This window comes from Engraulis encrasicolus, chromosome 16 (assembly GCF_034702125.1).
Source record: "Engraulis encrasicolus isolate BLACKSEA-1 chromosome 16, IST_EnEncr_1.0, whole genome shotgun sequence".
Classification (NCBI taxonomy): Eukaryota; Metazoa; Chordata; class Actinopteri; order Clupeiformes; family Engraulidae; genus Engraulis; species Engraulis encrasicolus.
This window is the reverse complement of record NC_085872.1, coordinates 53520472-53537971: the sequence shown is the minus strand read 5'-3', so window position 1 is coordinate 53537971 and position 17500 is coordinate 53520472. Positions and strand designations below refer to the sequence as shown.

General features: G+C 46.1%; 1 protein-coding gene across 2 annotated transcripts in view; it reads left to right on the top strand.

Annotated features, from left to right (window-relative positions):
* Positions 1–17500, top strand: part of LOC134465927 (integrin beta-1-like) — a 57847-nt gene that overhangs the window by 36384 nt on the left and 3963 nt on the right. The window contains exons 8-20 of one of the 2 annotated variants that reach the window (XM_063219828.1): positions 215–290; positions 1830–1992; positions 3972–4127; positions 5401–5496; positions 5778–5867; positions 5998–6138; positions 7473–7672; positions 8125–8298; positions 9669–9736; positions 10173–10395; positions 12350–12557; positions 12616–12640; positions 15612–15778. In XM_063219828.1, coding sequence (XP_063075898.1) covers positions 215–290; positions 1830–1992; positions 3972–4127; positions 5401–5496; positions 5778–5867; positions 5998–6138; positions 7473–7672; positions 8125–8298; positions 9669–9736; positions 10173–10395; positions 12350–12557; positions 12616–12640; positions 15612–15778 — 1787 coding nt within the window. Of the gene's footprint in view, positions 1–214; positions 291–1829; positions 1993–3971; positions 4128–5400; positions 5497–5777; positions 5868–5997; positions 6139–7472; positions 7673–8124; positions 8299–9668; positions 9737–10172; positions 10396–12349; positions 12583–12615; positions 12641–15611; positions 15779–17500 lie in introns of both variants that reach the window. The other variant, XM_063219827.1, reaches the window with a different exon arrangement.

Sequence of the window (17500 nt, the reverse complement as noted above, 5' to 3'; positions counted from 1 at the left end):
GCTAGTAAATTGGTCTTCTCTACCAGCCAAACTGAAATTTCACCAGCATGTAGCCAGTTGGCTGGTGTTAATGTAGAGCTGCTGTAGGAGTTGCTGTTTAATGTCAACTGTAGAATCAATCAGTAGATGCTGTTTAATGTCAACTGTAGATACAAGCAGGAGATGTTGTGTAAATGGCAAGGCAAGCTAATGTTCTGACTCCTCCCCTTCTCAGGTTTCGGCTCCTTCGTGGAGAAGACCGTCATGCCTTACATCTCCACCACGCCCGCCAAGCTGCTCAACCCCTGCAGGTCAGTAGCTAGCCTAGCCTAGCTTTGTTCCCCTATTGAAACCCCTGCAGGTCAGCAGCTAGCCTAGCCTAGCTTTGTTCCCCTATTGAAACCCCTGCCGATCAGCAGCTAGCCTAGCCTAGCTTTGTTCCCCTATTGAAACCCCTGCAGGTCAGTAACTAGCCTAGCCTAGCTTTGTTCCCATATTGTAACCCCTGCAGGTCAGTAGCTAGCCTAGCCTAGCTTTGTTCCCCTATTGAAACCCCTGCAGGTCAGTAGCTAGCCTAGCTGTAGCTTTGTAGTCTTTTCCCCTCTTGAAACCCCTGCAGGTCAGCAGCTAGCCTAGCCTAGCTTTGTTCCCCTATTGAAACCCCTGCAGGTCAGTAGCTAGCCTAGCCTAGCTTTGTTCCCCTATTGAAAGCCCTGCAGGTCAGCAGCTAGCAGCAGCTAGCCTAGCCTAGCTTTGTTCCCCTATTGAAACCCCTGCAGGTCAGCAGCTAGCCTAGCTGTAATGTTGTAGTCTTTTCCCCTATTGTAACCCCTTGCAGATCAGCAGCTAGCCTAGCCTAGCTTTGTTCCCCTATTGAAACCCCTGCAGGTCAGTAGCTAGCCTAGCCTAGCTTTGTTCCCCTATTGAAACCCCTGCAGGTCAGTAGCTAGCCTAGCTGTAGCTTTGTAGTCTCTTTCCCCTATTGAAACCCCTGCAGGTCAGTAGCTAGCCTAGCCTAGCTTTGTTCCCCTATTGAAACCCCTGCAGGTCAGTAGCTAGCCTAGCCTAGCTTTGTTCCCCTATTGAAACCCCTGCAGGTCAGTAACTAGCCTAGCTGTAGCTTTGTTCCCATATTGAAACCCCTGCAGGTCAGCAGCTAGCCTAGCTTTGTAGGCTCTTTCTCCTATAGAACCCCATTGTAATGGCTCGTTCCCCAGCGGTAGGAGCTTCCCATCTTTGCAAGAGGCAATGCCAATATAACTACACCTTAGAAAGGTTCACGGACGGTTTTGCAACCGTTAACCTGTCCGAATTAACTCTATTTGTCTACAAAGTGATGATTGCTGAGTAATGTGCAACATAAACTATTCCTAACGCTGTGCACTGCCATTGCTGTGATGACATCACACGGTTGTCAATGGGAGGAAGTCGGTGTACTTCAATTAGGCCCCAGCTCGCGACTTGATCATTCCGCTTTTCTCCGCTGCCGTTCTTATGTTGACATTGCGTATTTCAAAGATGAAATGCGGCTAAATGAAAATAACGCATGATGATGTTTACATTGCTGACATCTTTGAGAAGTGCATATGTAGTTTTTGTCCCTCCATTTTTGTAGTTTGTTTGACTTGCTGGTTGGAATGCTTTCAAGTGGGAGGTAGCTGTCTCCTTGTTGCCTACTAGGAAGCTCCTACCTCTGGGGAATGCACCATAAGACATGGCTAGTGGACTCCAGAAATGGTCCTATATTGCCACCTTTTCAGCAACCTCTTAGTGTGTAGTCTTTTCCCCCATTGAAACCCTTTTTACGTTCTGGCTATTGAACTACAAACATGACCTCCTTGTCATTTCAGCACGGACCAGAACTGCACCCGGCCCTTCAGCTACAAGAACGTGCTGAAACTGACGTCGGACGGCTCGCAGTTCAACACGCTAGTCAGTCAGCAGCAGATATCTGGCAACCTGGACTCGCCCGAGGGAGGATTCGACGCCATCATGCAGGTCGCCGTGTGTGGGGTAAGTGAACGCAGATGAATCAGACACACCTGGCAACCAGTGTTAATTTTGACAGGAATTTTTAATTTAGTTTTAGTTTTAGTCTCTTGACGAAAATGTAATTTTAGTTTTAGTCACAATTTAGTCATCTAAATCATTTTTGTTTAGTCCACTAAAATTCATACAATTTTAGTCGACGAAATCTAAAATAATTTTAGTCAACTAAAATAGGCTATTAGCCTACATTCATTTCCTCTTGTCTACACTTCTCTATAAAATTGTCAAACTAAAATACCATTTGGGAAAATCAATGATTAAAATGACATAGGGCCTATTGTAATCATAAACTATTGTCAAAAACTGCCAGAGCGATGTGTCCAATGTGTAAAAAAAAAAATGATGGCAGCGACACTCATAAATCTCTGTCGATATTTTAGAACGACATCGGGGGGAAACAGGACTGCACGTTATGAAAAAAATACTTGTGGGTATAGGCCAGTAATCAAGAACACCGCGGGGTACAGTAGCCAGCCTGTGCAAGCGTTACAATGGCACCTTTTGGAAGACCTCTCTCTCTCTCTCTCTCTCTCTCTCGTGCGTGTATTGCAAGTTGTTGCATATTATTTGCTTGATGCAAAGTTGTGATGGCATACGCGCACTCTTTGACATGGTTGTGTACATGGCTGCATGCATTCGCAAGACGTTATTGCAATAACGTATGTGAAAGCATGGAAGGGCCTTTCACTTCCTTTGTCAGTGTCCTTGACTGAAACAAGTCGCAAAACTCCACACTTCCGAATCCTTTGCGATCGGCACTAAAGTGATTCTTATCAGAAGGCTTGTGCCTACGCATAGACCCTTAAATTACAAACATTAGCGAACATTGAAAAAAGATCAGACAACGACCGTCGGGTAGCAGGTTAATGAAAGCGACAGGGAATGGAGAAATTCCGCAAAAATGCATCGTTAAAGAAAGATGGTTGCTGTGCAACAGCACCGCTATTTCATGACTGCATAAACTTCTTCGTCATGGATAAATGGGCAACAATATTTTCCCAACTGGCATTGCACTGAAAAGTAGGCTACTGCTGTTAAAAAAGGGCACGGCACCGACGCTGCCTGTCACTGTAGGTTACCTGCGTGTGTGTGTGTGTGTGGGAGGGGAGGAGGGAGACGCACGCGGAGCAGATGAGGGTCGCGACTTGCAAAATATCAGGCAATTCTTTTTCAATGTTTCAGTGACATATTAACAAAAATGCTTCCTATTGGTTTTCGTCTCCGGTGGTATTGTAGTCACATTTTAATTTTTTTTTGACGAAAATATAAATCAATATCGTTATATTTTTCGTACTAACGCATGCTGTTTTTTCCGTCATCGTTTTATTGTTGTCAGGGGAAAAACAATCGTTAACGATAATTAACCCACCCTGGTAGCAATTCAATCTCCCTCTCACTCGCTCGCTCTCGCTCTCTCACTAACTCACTCACTGTCTCTTTCTCACTCTCGCTCTCTCACTCTCGCTTTCTCACTCACTCACACTCGCTCTCTCACTCTCTCACTCCCTCTAGCTCTCTCACTCACTCTCGCTCGCTCTCTCGCTCTCTCGCTCACTCACTCACTCACTCACTCACTCATTGTTGTGTTTGTCAATGATATCATCAGCTACATTGGAAAAATGAATATGTATTCAACATCACAATGGAAACTTTTCTTTCACTGCGAGTGTCAAAATCAGCTCTGCTGCATAATCGTGTCTAATAATCGTGATCGTAATTTTGATCAAAGTAATCGTAATTATGGTTTTTTTTTCCATAATTGTGTAGCCCTCGTTCAACCAATGAAACATACATGTCTTCAGTCTTCATCGTCGATGTGATATCTTACAAGTACGAAATGGTGGCCCTTAAAAATATTGAATTGTGCATTAAATTAATCCCTGTCTCTGTTTCTCTCTTTCTCTCCCTCTCTCTTTCTCTCCCTCTCTCTTTCTCTCCTTCAGGACCAGATCGGTTGGCGTAACAACACCCGTCTGCTTGTCTTCTCTACTGACGCCGGATTCCACTTCGCCGGCGACGGTAAACTGGGCGGCATCGTCCTCCCCAACGACGGCAAATGCCACATGGAGAACAACATGTACACCATGAGCCACTACTACGTGAGTCCAGCTGGCGGCCATTTTTGTAGTTCGATAGACGTGTTTGACTATGGGTTTCAATGGGACTAAAGACTACATACTGCGCTAACTACTATAGTCATATGGAGAACAACATGTACACCATGAGCCACTACTACGTGAGTCCAGCTGGCGGCCATTTTTGTAGTTCGATAGATATGTTTGACTATGGGTTTCAATGGGACTAAAGACTACATACTGCGCTAACTACTATAGTCATATGGAGAACAACAGTTAGACGTGTTTGACTATGGGTTTCAATGGGACTTAAGACTACATACTGCTACAAATGCCACATGGAGAACAACATGTACACCATGAGCCACTACTACGTGAGTCCAGCTGGCGGCCATTTTTGTAGTTCGATAGACGTGTTTGGCTTGCAAAAGATGATGTGCTACCGCCATCTATAGCGGAAAGGGAGCTCCATTTACTCTCAACTGTAAGTCTCCAGAGGCCTCCCAACCAAAGCTCTTCTAAAGGGGTATTCACCTGCAGTGTTGCCAGATTGGGCTGGTGCCCGCCCAATTGGGCTACTTGGGATGAGCGTCTGTAGGTTGGCGTTTTTTTTTTTTTTTTTCAGCCGTTTTGGGCCCATAGAAGTCAATGTAATTTTTTGAATAGAGCACAGGAGTGGATTTTCACTCCCGTCCCATCCCAGTCCCAGAAAAAAAATCCCATCCCGTCCCATCCCAAACTGGAGTAAAAGAAACAAATCCCATCCCGTCCACTCCTGAAAAGAATGTTTCCCAATCCTGCCCACTCCCACTAATCAATCCCACTCCCGTTTCAACCTAAAAACGAGGCCTTTCTTAATGAAAAAATAAGCGAGCATTCCCGCTCTCGTTTATTTTTATTCCTGTTCCTGCCCGCTCCTGTTCATCTTTATTCCCGCTCATGCCCTCTCCCGTTCATCTTCCCGCGGGAATCCCCCGGGACCCACAGGAATTCCTGAAAAATGTCATCCTCTACTGCCATCCACCGCCCACAGCTATCCTCAATGCATAATGCCTGTAGATATACAGTTTACAATGTGGTCTTCATGCCCATGTGTTTTGTGTTGTATAGTAGTACCCATCCATTGCCTATAGCTATCCTCAAAGCATCTTGGGAACTGTAGTTTTAACCTCCATAGACATCCATGTGTTTTGAGTTGTATAGGACTACCCATCCATTGCCTAATAGCTATCCTCAATGCATCTTGGGAACTGTAGTTTTAACCTCCATAGATATCCATGTGTTTTGTGTTGTATAGGACTACCCATCCATTGCCCACCTGGTGCAGAAGCTGAGTGAGAACAACATTCAGACCATTTTCGCCGTCACCAACGAGTTCCAGCCCGTCTACAAGGTAAGGAAAGACGCGTGTGTGTGTGTGTGGTGTGTGTGTGTGGTGTATGCGTGAGAGCGTGCGTGTGTGCGTGTTGATTTTCGAAATGAAGTTCCAGGCTGTCTTCAAGGCACAGAAGTGTGTATATGTGGGTGTTGCTCAACGGCTGTTTACTAGTCTGTGAGGGGGATGAACTCACGTCCTATAAATGGCTATAAGTGAATAAACAAATAAATCCACATCTATAAATGGCTAGATGTGAATAAATAAATCCTCATCTTTTTTATCTTTGTGCGTTTCAGGAGCTGCAGAACCTGATTCCCAAGTCGGCCGTGGGAACCCTCTCCTCCAACTCCTCCAACGTCATCAAGCTCATTATCGACGCCTACAACGTAAGATCTGTCTGTCTGTCTGTCTGTCTGTCTGTCTATCTATCTGTCTATCTACAGTATCTATCTAAAGGGGGCTGCTTTTGCACTTGTTCGCTTGTCTTCACTCCTCTTTTGTCCTCCTTTCCTCCAGGCCCTGTCTTCCGAGGTGGTCCTGGAGAACAGTAAGCTTCCTGAAGGAGTCTCCATCTCCTACGTCTCCCACTGCAAGAACGGCGTGAGCAAGACCGGCGACGACGGACGCAAGTGCTTCAACATCTCCATCGGCGACGAGGTTCGTTTGTAGTCCTTTTTGTGTTGTTGTATAATGGGCCTCGATGGGAGAAAAGACTACAGTAATGGCAAAGTTCGTTTGTAGTCCTTTTTGTGTTGTTTTTATAAATTGTAGAATTGTGACAGGATGCAATATTGAAAGTATTTAGTGTTTCATGTTGAGTACAGTTGGTACTAGTGATGCACTGATACCATTTTTTGGCCCCGATACTCGACACCCGACTGTGCAGTATCGACCGATACCATACCGATACTACTCTGTTTGAAATGTATGTACAGTATATACAGTTAGGGCCATAAATATTTGGACATCTGCACAATTTTCATCTTTTTGGTGCTGTACACCATCCCAATGGATTTGAAATTAAACAAACGAGATGCACATTAACAGCAGACTTTTAGCTTTAATATGGGGGTGTTTGCATCCAAATCGAATGAACTGTGAAGGAATTATGACATTTTCTATCAGTGCCTCTCCTTTTTTAAGGGACCAAAAGTAATTGGACAGTCTAGTATTTATACATCACACTTTACATTTTTAATTATTTGGTTGCAAATACTTTCCAGTCAGTTACAGCCTGTAATTTGCAATCCATAGACATCAATAGGCACTTGGTTTTATCCCTGGTGATGCTATTGAGCCCTATTGCAACAGTCTTCAGTTCCTGCTTATTCTAGATAGATAGATTATTTATTTGTCCAAACGGTAGGGCACTCGTCTACCATGCGGCTGACCCGGGTTCGATTCCCGGCCCGGGTGCTTTGCCAGCCCTTCCACGTCTCTCTCTCTCCCCACTCGCTTCCTGTCACCACCTTCAATCTCCTATCAGACAGTCCTATCATTAAAGGGAAACTGTGCAGGAAATGGTCAAAAAAGGTACTGCAACTATGCTGCTCATTGAAACTGGGCTGCCTATTGCCAAATTTGATCTTTACATGAAAGTTTACTAAGTAATAAACAAATATTTTCTAGTGTGGTCCAAGTACAGTCATTTTTGCATCTAAAAATGGCAGACCATGGAGAAGATCCCCCTTTTCATGTATGAAAATTTAAATTTTTCCAGTCATAATGAATGCTTAGAAGTTGATGCTGGTGGTAAGTATTCATGAAAAACGTAACATTAGTGAATGGGCAGCATGAATTCTGGAAATAAACAACTAAAAATCTCAGTCACAAAATCACAGTGTCCCTTTAAGTCAAGAAGACTAAATGGGGTTTGTTTCAGGTGACATTCGACGTGGCCATCACGGCAAAGGGCTGCCCTTCACTCTCCTATCATACAGTCCTATCATTAAGTCGAGAAGAAACTCTGAAATGGGGTTTGTTTGTTTCAGGTGACATTCGACGTGGCCATCACGGCAAAGGGCTGCCCCTCCAACAAGCGGGAGACCATCAAGATCAAGATCCAGGGCTTCACGGAGGAGGTGGAGGTCAACCTGGCCTTCCACTGCGAGTGCGAGTGCCACGGGGAGGGCATCCCCAACTCCCCGCAGTGCTCCGAGGGCAACGGCACCTTCGAATGCGGTGCCTGTCGGTCAGTAGCTCACACGGACATGTATATCTCGCTCCCTTTCGCTGTCTCTCTCTTTCTCTCTTTCTTTCTTTCTTTCTTTCTTTCTTTCTTTCTTTCTTTCTTTCTTTCTCCCTGTCTCTCTCTCTCTCTCTCTCTCTCTCTCTCTCTCTCTCTTTCTCTCTCTCTCCTCCTCTCTCTCTCTTTCTCTCTCTCTCTCTCTCTCTCTCTCTCTCTCTCTCTCTCTCTCTCTCTCTCTCGCTCGCTCTGTGTCCCCTTCCCCCCTCGCTTTGAAGCAAATGTTAAATGCTAAGTGCTAGCACATTGTTTATGTCTTAGTTTTCTTCCTTTTTCAGGAGAGCCACAGAGGCCAGATGGACGCATCAGTTGTTACTACTTCTAGTGTAATGTTCCACCTCTATGGGTGATCATAATGATGAAAAGAGCTTTGCTGACGTGTTGTCTGTTTGTTTCAGTTGTAACGACGGCCGCATCGGGCAGATGTGCGAGTGTTCCACTGACGAGGTGCGCACCGAGGATCTGGATGCCAACTGCAGAGCGGACAACACCACCGCCGACATCTGCTCCAACAACGGAGACTGTGTCTGTGGCACCTGCGAATGCAAGAAGAGGGAGAACCCGGAGGAGAGGTAGCCATTTGTAGTCTTTTCTCCCACTGAGACCTATTGTCAGAGGCTGCTTTTGAACTACAAACATGGCCTCTTCAAGTAGCCTAGTGAGTAGACTTTTCTCCCATTGAGACCTATGTTGCCTTCACGGGCTCGGGACCTCTCGAGACAGCTGACGACACTGCTCACATGACAACCGAGTTCTGGAGTTTGGCGCATGAACGCCACTGACCCCGGAACAATCGGGAATCATGCTTGTTTTGTTTTGGTCCTCTTTTCTTTTTTTCACCTCCACTTGAGCCTCCACATCCACGACATATCATTTTAGCTGAAGTAAGCTAAATTAAACAGTCAGAGACCAGCATTACTGACATATGTGCATCTGCAATTGAATGACATTAACTGGTGTTGTTGATAGTGATTACAAGATGATATTTTAGCATATATGATACATGCATACATACATACATATGTTTACATGCCAGTTGCATGCATGGGCGACATGTTGATGATGCGTGTGTCGTCACACAAAACATAAGCTCGGGAACTCGTTGTTATATACTTCAGCCTGAGATCAACCTTGATAATTATCAATCTGACATTGCGTCACCAAATGTTCACCCACGTTCCCGAGGTTTTGGGTCGGCTTTCCTGGGATTCTCGACTTTTTGAACGAGCCACTATTATAGGCTATTGAACTACAAGGGGCCCTAAATGGCCGCTCAAAATGACGCCATTTGTGTAGTGTTTTCTCCCATTGAAGCCTATTGTAAAACACAGCTATTGAACTACAAATGGCCCAAAATGGCCTCTTCAGGTAGTCTTTTCTTTGTTTTCTTTTTTTTGTAGTCTTTTCTCTTATTAAAGAGTCATTATAAGATGTGGCTATTGAACTACAAAAATGGCCTCTTCAGGTAGCCCAGTGTGTAGTCAAAGAATCGTATAGGAGAGAAAGATACTTCAGGCTTGTTATTTTCCGGTATCCATGTGATGTCGGGTGAACGCCCCTTTAGGAGACTTCGATTAGGAGACCTTTGGAGTCTTGAGGTTGAGAATTGAGTCCCCTTAGCGCTGTAGATGGCGGTAGCGAAGGTCTTGTGCAAACACCACAAAACGAGATGAGGAAGGAGGGGAAAAGGCCCCCTTAGGAGACTTAGGACTTTGAGCACACTCCTCTGCATTGGTTGGGCGGAGTTCGGGCTATCTTTCTCTCCTAAACGATTATTTGTTGTAGTCTTTTATCCCGTTGAAACCCATTTTAAGATGGGACTTTTGAATTACAAAAATGCCCTCTTCACATAGCCTAGTGTGTGTAGTCTTTTCCCCCCATGAAACCCATTATAAGACATGGCTATTGAACTACAAATCCCCTTTCCTTTTGTCGTTTACAGGTACAGCGGCACATACTGCGAGTGTGACAACTTCAACTGCGACCGGTCCAACAATAAGCTCTGTGGAGGTACGGTATTAGCACATGAACTGAGAATGAAAAGGCAGCAGCTTTTCAAGAAAGACACTGTTTCTGATCTTTTTAATAAGGTCCCACCTTTAAAGGTTTTTTTGGAATGTATTGATGTTAAGAAGCGTATTTAGTCTCTTAATTTATACAGTTGTGTTTCCTTTTTTTAAAATGTGATGTAATGTTTTTTTCTCTATCTGTATTGGCCATGATATAGCCATAGCTGCTGAAATGGCAATAAATGTAAACAATCAATCTCTCTCTCTCTCTCTCTCTCTCTCTCTCTCTCTCTCTCTCTCTCCCCCCCCTCTCTCTCTCTGTCTCTTTCCCTCTTTCTCTCTCCCTCTTTCTCTCTCTCCCCCCTCCCCCCCTCCTCCTTGCTCCTCTCTCTCTGTCTCTCTCTCTCTCTCTCTCTCTCTCCCTCTCTCTCTCTCAGGACACGGTCGTTGCGAGTGCCGCGTCTGCATCTGCGACGCCAACTACACGGGCTCTGCGTGCGACTGCTCCATGGACACCTCCACCTGCATGGCCAGGAACAAGCAGATCTGCAACGGGCGCGGCACCTGCGAGTGCGGCGTCTGCAAGTGCACGGACCCCAAGTTCCAGGGCGCCACCTGCGAGGTGTGCCCCACCTGCCCTGGCGTGTGTCCCGAGCACAAGTGAGTTCAAAACGAGTCGCGATTTCTCTCCCTCGGGTGGTGGCTGTAACGGCTTGCATCCAGTGGTCGAGTTGTAAAATCAAAGCAGGGGGGATGGTTAGAGATTAATTCTGATTATTGGGGGTTCGGGGGTTTCTCCCCCGGGAGAAAATTTTGAAAATGTAGTTGTTTCAAGTGCAACTTTAACACAATATGTGAAGAAGGGATCTCTGTTTTAGAGGGGGATGATTTTAGACCATTTTCATTGAGGGGGATGATTTTAGACCATTTTCATCCCCCCCTCACCCCCCTACAACTCGAGCCCTGATTACATCTGTTTGCGTGACTGCGTGCGTGCGTGTAGTACGTGTGTACATGTGCATGCATAAGACTTCTGCTTTTGAAGGACATCAATTGTGTCCAGGACTGTTGTGACGGAGGTCATCTTGCACCTGTTCACCCCCCTCGGGGATCGAACGTGCGACCTCATCAACTACAACAATTCGGCAATGGGAGACACAGTACGATACCGCTGGGCCAAGAGACTAGTCTCTTGGCCCAACGGCACGAGACTGTATGAGGCTATCGGAGGGAGGTTTTACCAACGTTCCACGCCAACTCTGTGCTAGTTAGCCTCTGTTACACTGTGTCATGGCCATTTCTGTTTTTTCGTCAAGCGCACTCAGATTTGTAATTTTGGAGACGCCTACCTAAGCGCAGGTGCAGCTATTTAGGTCTTAGAATCAATGTCGGGCGGCGTGGCATGGTTTGGTGCGATAAAAAGATTTTACCATTTAACAAGAATTTGGATATTGGAAATGGAATGGAACTTTGTTTAAAGAAAACCTGTGGACTTTTTCGTTGGAATAAACAAGAACCCTTTTTTGGAAACCTGTGTTTGTGCGTAAACTTGAAACTGAACCCACGCCATCCACAGCCTTTAGTTTGGAACTTTGGAATTTTGGAAAAGGCCGATACAGACTGAGATTGGGTAAATGTGTGCCTCCTCTTTTGGATATTTAACTGCAGAGTAACATGTTTTGGAGTCCAGAATAATCTGGTTTCAAACGAGAAGTTGTTAGCCTGTTCGCAGCTTTGGTAGTTGCCAATGGGAAAATGCACTGAAAACAACAAAGTAGCTAATGTAGTAAGCAACTTTGGTTTTGAGAAATTCACCCCTGTCTCTTCGGGGATTGTGGACAGTTGGGCATGGGCGATGAGTGCACTGCAACTATTAAGCCCCGTGTACATCGAGGGCGAACTAGGCGACCTGCGCGGCGGAAGTCATTATTTCTCTATGGAGGGAAGGCGAATAAAGCTACCAGAGCGAATTCGCCGGGAGCGAAGCTTCTTGAGCGACCAGAGCGAATTTTGACGATTAAACTCAAGCTAATCTTAAGCGAATTCGCTATGACGCGGTTCGGCGAAAACCAATTGGAACGTTCACATCGGCGAATGTCCCAGGCTGTCAAGGCAGAACCGTTATGTGATTAGCTGAATCAAACATGTCAGTGCCGCGTCCAGAGCGAATAAAACAAATTCATGGCGAAACTTCTTCAACCACCCCAGCTACCTGGGTCGCACCTGATGTACACGGGTCATTATTTCTTCCTCCATCTTTCTCTATCCCTCCATCCGGCCAGTCTTGCACGGTTGGCACAGACGACTAAAAAAGAGTACACTTTACTTTCGATGGCTTACTCCTTTTTATAATATAAATATCCTTCTTTCCCTCTCTCCCCTCTTCTCTCTTTCTTTCTCTCTCTCTCTCCTCCCATCTCTCTCTTTTTTCCCTCTCTCCCCGCTTCTCTTTCTCTCTCTCCCTCTCTTTCTCTCTCTCTCTCTCTCTCTTCCCATCTCTCTCTTTTTTTCTCTTTTACTCTCTTGCCTCTCTCCTCCCATCTCTCTCTCTCTCTCTCTCTCTCTCTCTCTCTTGCCTCTCTCTTCCCATCCCCCCCCCCTCCCCCCCCTCCAGGGACTGTGTCCAGTGTCGTGCGTTTGGCACGGGCGATAAGAAGGAGACGTGTCAGCAGGAGTGCATGTACTTCCACCTGGAGATGGTGAAGAGTCGCGACGAGCTGCCGCAGCCGGGCGCCGAGCCCTTCATCTCCCACTGCAAGGAGCGCGACGCCAACGACTGCTGGTTCTACTACACCTACGCCGTCAAGAACGACACCACCAAGGTCGTGCACGTGGTGGAGGTCACCGGTACGTAAAAATATCAGGACCGACACCACCAAGGTGGTGCACGTGGTCGAAGTCACCGGTACGTCGAAATTAGTGATGCACGATATAAAACAAGGCCGACAGGCGGACAACAGATGCGTCCCTCTATGCCAGTTCCAACTATGCCATATTTTCCCCCAAACGCCCCCCTGGCTTCCTCCTAACCTGTCAACGCCCCCCTGAGGATGTACTTTTTGTTTATTGGTCATATTGCCCATGGAAACTGCAAATAATATGGCAGGCAGCAAAATGGCGAGACATGGCGAGACACTTTTTGCAGTTTAGGCTATAATAAGCTTATCATTCTTGGATTTTGAAAACAACCATATGATTTAAAATGTCACATAGATCAAGTCGGCTACATTACAAATGACTAGACATTTATTAGTATCAACCTTTAGTATCACGCCATTTCAACATCATGTGCATGTGGGAAAGAATGTAAACATCGACAAATAATAAATAAATAAAACCGTTTGGGTCAATCATGCGCTTATGGGTTCACCCTTTAGGTGAATTATGCGCTTATTTTTCAATACCATCTTCACCGTCAAGGCACAAAGCAGTGAGCTTCCGTGCCAGAGTTAACCAAATTCACACGACTGCAAAGCAATTACGAAAGACGCGTTCTCTCCCGTGCTCTCTCTGAGCGCAACGGAAAGCACCTGTGGGGTAGCCCGCCAACGAAAGAACCTCCCTTTGTAGCCTACGAGTAACATACCATATGTCAAATGGCCCAGCTGTCTAGCACCATGTTTCAGAGCGCAGCGCACACTGACTAGGCTACTCACTGAAAAGGCAGAAGTAAACTCGCTGGGAATATTAAAAGGGAGCCTCCCTTTTTCGTAGGCTACACACAGACGACTGAACCCGATTTTGTGGACTGGACAAAAGCGGAGGAAATGTGAAATGTTATGAAAGGGAAAAAAAAGTCCACGTTTAGAGGCGCTGCGGGCTGTCAACTAATTACAGTTCCATGTCGTGGAGCGTTATGCAATGCAAACGCCCTCGATCCAAGCAGAAAGGAAAATGTGAATGTTATGAAAGGAGAAAAGCTAACCAAATGTTACAGGTCCCCGTTTAGAGGAAGAGCTGTATGCGCTGCGGGTCGCCTGTCAACTAATTACGGTTCCATGTCGTGGAGCGTGCAATGCAAACGCCCCTCTATCCGAGCACAAACATCTGTGTCAAAAACTGCCTGCCGACTTCTAAATCGTCATTTCCGCGAGTCTCTGACGAACCAAAATAAAGTTGCCTCCCATTGTCCAAACGCAAAACAATGCCGAAAATTGAATGGCCCCCTCAGTTATCTCACAATGCAATCAGTCTTGCCGGTTTGGTAACATATCATATGGCCTACGTTTTGGCTTGCACGCATTTGCTCCGGTCCAAAATGCCAACTCTGCCGCCTTGTGGCCGTTTTGGATTGCACGCATTCGCTCCGGTCCAAAATGCCAACTCTGCCGCCTTGTGGCCACAGGAAGGAACAATTGAAGGAATGCGTTTCAGACACAATTGAAGGAATGCGTTTCAGACGGACGGACGGACGGACAGACAGACCCTCTTATAGAGATGCTGGGACGCATCTAAAAATATCAACCAATACCGATAACCGATAATTACCTGCTTCTCAGGACCGATACCGATATCCGATATGTTCACATTTTTATATTTAATATAATATATTGATATAATCTCAATATGATCTCAGTTCATGTTTCACTCAGTCCATTCAAACATTAAAAAGAAAAGCCATTGCCTGGGTGGCGGTCATGTGACTCTTTCATGTGATAAGAGACGCCAAGTCACAGCATCACACAAGTAGAGAGACTGGATAAGATAATACCAGAGACGGTCTATAATGAATTAAAAGAATATTTGATAATACTCCTAGAACAATACTCCTAGAATCTCTATCACAGGCTTGTTCTACCTAACCGGCCTGAATGAAAATATAAAGTAAAAGTCTCTACTCGGCTTGAACGCAGTTCCCACGTTTTCATTAAATGAACTGATTAACCGATCGGGAAAACATTATATCGGGCCGATATGAAAAAGCCCATATCGGCCGAAATTTTAGCGCACCGATATATATCGTGCATCTCTAGTCGAAATTCAAATCTAGTTTATCACTTCTTCTACACCAAGGGGTGGAAGTCACCGGTACGTCGAAATCCAAATCCAAAGTGACTGGTATGGAATTCCAAGAAATGGATGTCGTCCATGTTAAAGCGACGTCATTCTTGATACACAGGATTCTCTAGCCAGCGGGATCAATGCATATTGCTATCTTTATCTATCTATATACACTGTATTGTTGTATCTATCTAACATATAGCATTCTATCTTTCTATGAAACTTGGGGGCTTGCCTCTCTCTTTCTCTCTCTCTCCCTCCCCCTCTTCCTCCCTCCCTCTCCCTGCCCCTCCCCTCCCTCCCTCTCTCTCTCCCCCTCCCTCTCTCTCCCTCTCCCTCTCTCTCTCTCACTCTCTCCGCCTCCCTCTCTCTCCCCTCCCTCTCTCTACCCCTCCCTCTCTCTCTCCTCCTCCCTCTCTCTACCCCTCCCTCCCTCTCTCTCCCTCTCTCCCCCTCTCACTCTCCCCCTCCCTCTCTCCCCCTCCCTCTCTCTCCCCCTCTCTCTCTCTCCCCCTCTCCCCCTCCCTCTCATCTCCTCCTCCTCCTCCTCCTCCTCTCTCCCCCCCTCTCCGCTTCTCTCCTCTCCTCTCCTACCCTCTCCTCTCCTCCCCTCTCCTCTCCCCTCCTCCTCCTCTCCCTCCCCCTCTCCCCTCCCTCTCATCTCCTCCTCCTCCTCCTCCTCTCTCCCGCTTCTCTCCTTTCCTCTCCTCTCCTCTCCTCTGCTTTCCTCTCCTCTCCTCTCTCCTCTCCTTTCCTTTCCTCTCCTCTCCTCTCCTCTCCTCTCCTTTCCTCTCCTCTCCTCTGCCCATCTCTCTCTCTCTCGCTCTCTCTCCCCCTCTTCCCCTCTCCCTCTCTCCCTCCGCCTCTCTCCTCAGAGTGTCCTGATGGTCCTGACATCACCCCCATCGTGGCGGGCGTGGTGGCCGGCATCGTCCTGATTGGCTTAGCCCTCCTGCTCATCTGGAAGCTGCTCACCATCATCCACGACCGCCGCGAGTTCGCCAAGTTCGAGAAGGAGAAGATGAACGCCAAGTGGGACACGGTAAGCGATAAGCGATAATCAATAGCATCAGTCAAAAACAGAGAAATTATAATTAACTCATTGAGTGCCAGCCATTTTCAAAATCAGACCGGGGGGTTGCTAGGCTTTTTTCAACGTTTGAGTGATTTTTCAGGAGCCATAAAGAATTGAGTTCTTTGTCCATGTGAACAACAAACATACCAGATCAACGTGTTAGGCCCCACCCCCCATAAAAAAATGCAAATTGACTTGATATCAAGTCTTTGGCACTGTGCCATACATTCTGAAAAGACTCATTTTCAAGTCCATGGCACTCAAAGAGCTACTAGTGAGTAGTTGATAGGGCTTGCCATAATGTCGAGTTGAAATGGCTTGCCATCATCCGTGACCGGTGAGAGTTTGAGAAACAAGAAATGAACGCCAAATGGTGAGACGGTAAGCAAATCGCTAGTCGATAAAATGGAGAAATTATAGTTAATAGGAAATAGTTGATATGGCTTGCCATAATGTCGAGTTCAAAATGGCTTGCCATCATCCGTGACTGGCCAGAGTTCGCCAAGTTTGAGAAAGAGGAAATGAACGCCAGATGGTGAGACGGTAAGCAAATCGCTAGTCGATAAAATGGATAAAATAATCTCTGATCAGTTGTAGGATATTGACTGCTGTCCCGTCTGCTTTGGACAAGAGGGTAGTAGTACCACCACCCCAGTGTAGTAGTGCCACCACCCCAGTGTAGTAGTGCCACCACCCCAGTGTAGTAGTACCACCACCCCAGTGTAGTAGTGCCACCACCCCAGTGTAGTAGTACCACCACCCCAGTGTAGTAGTGCCACCACCCCAGTGTAGTAGTACCACCACCCCAGTGTAGTAGTGCCACCACCCCAGTGTAGTAGTGCCACCACCCCAGTGTAGTAGTACCACCACCCCAGTGTAGTAGTACCACCACCCCAGTGTAGTAGTGCCACCCAGGGGGGCAGGATTTGGCTGGTTAGCTTCGCCGATTAGCAAGTCACCATTTTCGCATTTCCGACATCCACTTCGGTCATGATGATTGGTAGGTGCGCAACCTTTACAGGTCTGTGGTTGGGCACCTCCATGCATCCAATGCCCGTCTTCCATATAGCTTTCTGATTAACCGTAAGTCAGACAATAACGTTTCACGTAATTGGCTGAGTAAACTGTCGGCGGAAACGACACCATCTTTGAAGCTGAAAAATTCGTTAAATTTTGGCTGAATTCACTAGCTTAGCATTTCCCATTGCAATGACTGGAGGCGGGACTTATTCACTCTCTCCAGTTCTTATACTACCTCCATGGTGCCACCACCCCAGTAAAATAATAAAATAATACTGTATACACACATGAATACAAAAAGGAAGAAAGAAATCAAAATCTGTTAAGGCAAATTCTTGCTTCAGCTAGGATCTTCTGATCAATTACCTTCCTACTCTGAAATTCAATTACCCTGCTTCTTACTCTGAAATTCAATTACCCTGCTTCTTACTCTGAAATTCAATTACCCTGTTTCCTACTCTGAAATTCTCAAAGGTTTCTTTTTCTGCCTGTTGTCTTATATGGCTATGGCAAAAAATGTTTCCTTGTTGTTCCTTTTCCCTCTGCCTCTATTTTCCCCTTTGAGTTTTGAATGTTTTTTTCTTTTAATGATACTGTACTGCCCTTCAAAGGCAAAATGCAGTAACTATACAGCAACGCTAAAACTGGGGAAAGACCTTCAAAGCTATT